This window comes from Natrix helvetica (genome assembly GCF_964273705.1).
Source record: "Natrix helvetica genome assembly, chromosome: Z".
Lineage (NCBI taxonomy): Eukaryota > Metazoa > Chordata > Lepidosauria > Squamata > Natricidae > Natrix > Natrix helvetica.
In genome coordinates, this window is record NC_138554.1 from 47245476 (window position 1) to 47251074 (window position 5599).

The 5599-nt window shown below is 44.8% G+C and overlaps 1 protein-coding gene across 1 annotated transcript; it reads left to right on the top strand.

The window, feature by feature from the left end:
- The first annotated feature begins 3454 nt into the window (after positions 1-3454).
- LOC309401780 (protein arginine N-methyltransferase 1-like) lies at positions 3455-5268 on the top strand. The gene has a single exon (XM_081971015.1). The coding sequence runs from the start codon at positions 3528-3530 to the stop codon at positions 4578-4580; it is 1053 nt and encodes a 350-aa protein (XP_081827141.1). The 5' UTR covers positions 3455-3527; the 3' UTR covers positions 4581-5268.
- The last annotated feature ends 331 nt before the right edge of the window (positions 5269-5599 follow it).

The following is a 5599-nucleotide window of genomic DNA, read 5'->3' on the forward strand; positions in this document are numbered from 1 at the left end:
TTCTTATGTATGTATGTTTGTCTTTATCTGTATTTTATTTGCTTTGATTGTACGCCGCCCCGAGTCCTTCGGGAGAGGGTTGCGGCTAATCAAATAAAATTATTATTATTATTATTTATATTTGCTAGAAAGTACGCAGCACACCTGATTGTCACACAGCTGATTATTACAACTTTAAAAAAAAACATTTTTTAGCTTTTTTTGTTCCGATGATTGTGTGGCAAAGATGATTGTCGCACAGCTGATAGTTGGAATTTTAAAAAACTTTTTAAAGCATTTTTTTATTACCAGTTTGTCCAATAGTGTTTCTCTCCCCCCCCCCCCGCAGCTGTTCTACTTACCTTTGCAGCAGTGGTGGTTTCTGCCGATCCTCATCGGTCCACGCAACCGGTTGGTGACCGGACCCGGAAGTAACTTCTGGGCCCTGGGAACCGGAACCGGCCCTGTCACTCGCTCCCCCACCCCTCTGGTTGCTGCTCGCTTGCTCCCCCCACCTGTCCCTGGACTTGCCTAAGATGCCTGGCCACCAGCAAGTATGGGCGCAGGGGTGGGGATGGCGGCAGGAGATTACGCAGCGTGACTGGCATCTTTGGCAAGTTTGGACTTGCCCAGCAAAGCACAGGACGGCGGGACGGCAGTAGGTTGCGTGGTGTGGCCTGGCCACCAGCAAAGCACCTCCCCAGACTTGCTCAGCAAAGCACAGGGCAGCAGGGCAGCCCCTTCTTTGACACCTCGTTTCCAATTGAGGTGGAGAAGAAATCCATCTTTTTTGTCCCTCTCCATTGATCCCTCCCAATTGGAAACGAGGGGGCTGTGAAAGACAAGGCAGCACATGTGGCTGTTCAAGCAGCAAAAGAAGGAACAGGAGAGGAGTTCCACGTGGGACTTTTTAAACAGCCAAACTCCCCTCCAGTTAATTCTTCTGTTTGAACAAGCCATGTGGGGTGTGCTCCCTTGCTTTGACAGCTGCCTCATTTCCAATGGGGAGGGGGAAAGAAATCCATGTGCTAGAGAGAGAGGAAAAATGCATGGATTTCTCCCCCCCCCCATTGGAAACCAGGCGGCTGTCAAAGAGAAGGGAGAAGTGTGCACCACATGGGCTATCCCCCAACAATCAAAGAAGGAACAGGAGGGGAGGATTCTGCTGTTGGGGGATAGCCCACGTGGTGCGAGATCCCTTCTCTTTCACAGCTGTCTGGTTTCCAATGGGATGGGGAGAAATCCATGCATTTTTCCTCCCTCTGCATGGATTTCTCCCCCCCCCCCCATTGGAAGCCAGGTCTCTCTCTCTCTCTCTCTCTCTCTCTCTCTCTCTCTCTCCCTCACTGTCTGTCTCTGTGTGTGTGTGTGTGTGTGTCACACACATACACACACCTCGCATGTGTAAGGGGGACTGGATCAGCTGAGAAGCTGGCAAAAAAGAAGCCTCTATTTCTCCACTGCCGCGGCTCACAAAAAAAAGAGGTAGTGATGCTGGCCGGGTCTCTCTTCACTTACTGCTCACCACCACCACCTCTATGGCCGCCAGCTGCAGCCCTGCCTGTCCTGCCTAGCTGGGTGACTGGCTGGGAAAGCGGCAAGAGAACGAGTGCTGGTCATTATTTTTGCGAGCTGCGGCAGCAGAGAAATAGAGGCTTTTTTGCCAGCCTCCCAGCTGATCCAGTCCCCCTTACACATGCGCCTTGCATTGCAGAAAGTGGTTTGTGTGTGTGTGTTTGTGTATGACATACATGCTTTTTGTGGCGTGCCCAACACCTTCGGACACCCACCAGGTCACCCGATGAGTGGCAGAGAAATCTGGCTTTGGCAAAAGGAAAAAAAGCCCTCTCTGCTGCTCTGCTAAAAAGGCGGGAACCAAGGCCAAGAGGTAACAGGACGACTAACCATATTCAGTTAACCCCCAGAGCGGTAAGAGGTTGAATTGTGAGCTCTGTGAATTGGCTTGTAGGACACAGAATGCCATGATCATAGCATTTATCAGGCACTGGTTTTAGTTCATAGAGTATATCTACGAATATAATTGGAAGGGATGTGTTTGTGTGAGAGAGAAGGGGGAGAGAGAGAAAGAGAGAAAGGAAGGAAGGAAGGAAGGAAGGAAGGAAGGAAGGAAGGAAGGAAGTGGGAGATATACACACAAGGAAGGAAGGAAGGAAGGAAGGAAGGAAGGAAGGAAGGAAGGAAGGAAGGAAAGGAGGGAGAGGGAGAGAAAAAAGAGAGAGATAAAGACAGAAAGAAAAAGAGAGAAAGAAAAAGAGAAAGAAGGAAAGAGAAAGAAAGGAAGGAAGAAAAAAGAAAGAAAGAAAGAAAGAAAAAAAGAAAGCAGGAGAGAGAGATGAAAGAAAGAAAGAAAGGAAGGAAAAGGGAGAGAGAGACAAAAGGAAGAAAGGAACAAACAAAGGAAAGAAAGAAAGAGAACTTATGACCACAATTGAGCCCAAAATTTTGGTTACTAAGCAAGATCGTTGTTAAGTGAATTTCACCACATTTTCCAAGTTGGCCACGCTCACCTGGTCACACAACCGCCAAGCCACTCCCACAAAACAGGCCACACCTACAGAGTAGGTTCTAAAAAAATTTGAAACCCACCACTGCTTTGCAGACTCATACAAGGCTTCTTAGCACCTGCAGTGTGCATGCACACGAAACAAACCGGTAGCAGACTTCAGAGCATTTCACCCCTGCTGCAGTTCCCAGAATGATGGGGCTGATAAAACATTTGATTTGTTATATTTAATAATACTGCAGTTATCCACCAGTAAGATGAGTTTTCCCCCAAATAATGACCGTGACTTTTGTCTTTTTAAGAATAGAACCACATCTTTCTTTTATGATACCTCTTCCACTTAACTAGTTTTCTTGTTCCCATTTCTCTTTCACTCCACTCCCAGTATATATTATATTTTAGTCCAATTCTTTTCTTCTTCCCTCATTATTATTCTGCTGAAAAAATGAACAAAATATATCTCTTTACACAGTCCTATGTTTCTGTTTGCCTGCAAGTGATGAAATAGATTGGGATCAATTAATTTACTAAATAACAAAATATATAGGCAATTAAATTCAATTTTCAATTATTTACTCAGTTAACATGAGGGGAGGTATGCCCTTTTTTGTAGGGTTAAATAAACCTACAGTACATACATGTGAAAATGTATCGCAAACATCCATTTAATAGAGGAATGAGTGACCCTCCAAATTTCAGATTCTTAAAATGATAAGATAGGGAAGCTGGATATTGTGTCACTATGTCCTTTTCTATCTATTCTTTCTTAAATTGAGTGTCATCCTTACTTGGGGTAAATGCAGTAGATTGATGGGTGTGTTATATATTTATTTTTTGCTTTCCTCCTTTAAACATAATTCAGAAGAAGCTTTAAGAGGCACTTGGAGAGATGTAACAAATTCAATATGCCTACCGGTTTTTGAGTGACGTCGAGACCGCCCAATGGAACACCCAGTTCCCTCCCCTCGACTGAAGGAGGCTGGGGGAGTTCGGCCAGCTGTTCTCTTTCTGTCTCATTCGCAAGATGGCGGAGGCTGCAAACTGTATCATGGAGGTCTCGTGCACCCAGCTGGAAAACAGCAAACCAACAGCAGAAGAGATGACTTCCAAGGATTATTACTTTGATTCCTATGCTCACTTTGGAATCCATGAGGAAATTCTGAAAGATGAGGTCTGGACACTGACCTACAGAAATTCCATGTTTCAGAATCGGCACCTCTTCAAGGACAAAGTGGTCCTGGATGTTGGCAGTGGCTTAGGAATACTTTGCATGTTTGCAGCCAAGGCTGGTGCCAAGCGGGTCATTGGGATTGAATGCTCCAGGATCTCTGATTATGCTGTCAAAATCGTCAAAGCCAACAAACTTGATCATGTGGTGTCCATCATCAAGGGCAAAGTGGAGGAAGTGGAGTTGCCTGTGAAAAAGGTTGACATCATCATCAGTGAGTGGATGGGCTACTGTCTCTTCTATGAGTCCATGCTCAATACTGTCATCTACGCCCGGGATAAGTGGCTGACCCCAGATGGACTTATTTTTCCAGACCGTGCCAGACTATACATCACTGCTATTGAAAATAGGCAGTTCAAAGATTACAAGATCCACTGGTGGGAGAACGTATACGGATTTGACATGTCATGCATCAAAGATGTGGCAATCAAAGAGCCCTTCGTGGACGTTGTTGACCCAAAGCAGTTGGTCACTAATGCCTGTCTCATCAAGGAGGTAGACATCCACACAGTGAAGGTGGAGGACCTCACATTCACATCCCCCTTCTGTCTCCAAGTGAAGCGCAATGACTACATCCATGCCTTGGTCGCCTATTTCAACATAGAGTTTACCCAATGCCACAAGCGAACTGGATTCTCTACCAGTCCTGAATCTCCCTACACCCACTGGAAACAGACAATCTTTTACATGGAAGACTATCTAACAGTGAAGACAGGAGAGGAGATATTTGGCACCTTTGGCATGAAGCCCAACACCAAGAACAATCAAGATCTGGACTTCACTATTGACTTGGACTTCAAGGGGCAGTTGTGTGAGCTGTCATGTTCGACGGATTACCAGTTGCATTAGCCCCTTTGCTCCCACAGGTTTTTTTTCCTTCTTCAACAAACCTTGCACCCAGAGCAAATCCTCTCTGTCATCCTATTCCATTGGCATATCACTAATTCATTTCATTGTGTAGTTCCCTATAGCTGCAATCTGGGCCAGCCAGGAAAGGGTCAGTATTAGAGGCTAGGGGGAAATAGCCAAGATTCCCCCACCCCAAATCCCATTGCCCCTTGTTTTCAAAAGACTTCCCTTTCCCCAACTACCGGGAACTGAGGCTTGAGTGCCAACAGCAGGCTTCCATCATGGATTTTTATTTTTGTTAAATCATTGTTGGTCTTCTCTGCCAAACTTGCCTAAAATTTTTCTCCCTCCCAGCCTGATTTTTTTCAGTTTAATACTGTTCCTTGCCACCACCTCCAGTGCAAACGCTGCTTGGTTTTTGGGGGTATATCAATTTGGCATCCAGTCAGCAGGGTGGGCATCCCACCAGGATTTTTTTAAATAAAGAGGGGTATGTGGAGGTGTGGGTGAAAAAGACTTCTCCATTTTGTGGGTATTGTTTTTTTCACTGATGGATGTGTACTTTCCTGTCTTAAATTTCCTGTTCAGACCTGTGGAGGGTGATTGTGCTTTGTTTAATCCTTTTGCCCTTGGAAAGCTGACATAGTGTGACTTTCATACCTTATGGGTTTTATATGGTTACATTCATTAGGGGGAAAAAATAAATAAATAAAAATAAAAAATATACCTACAGGAAATGAATGTAGTACAGGCAAGTCACCTTTTTTAAAGTTCCTTTCAACTTGTAAAGAAATTCTTTTAAAAAGAGCAAACATCTAAATATGGCATATAAATCAGTTATCTCTGCCACGTATTTAAATAGTTATGACTAGATCAGTTCATGAGAAAGTGGGTATAGGCTGGTTATTAGGCAGGGGTTGTTGCTGACATTATTGTCGGTTTGGCACACAAAAAGTTTGCTCCCTGTGTGTGCGTGCATTTGCACCTAAAAAGGTCTGTGCATGCGCACAATGTTAGTA

Excerpts from the sequence above, each read along its gene's own strand:
- LOC309401780 (XM_081971015.1), top strand. The coding sequence starts at position 3,528 with ATGGCGGAGGCTGCAAACTGTATCATGGAGGTCTCGTGCACCCAGCTG.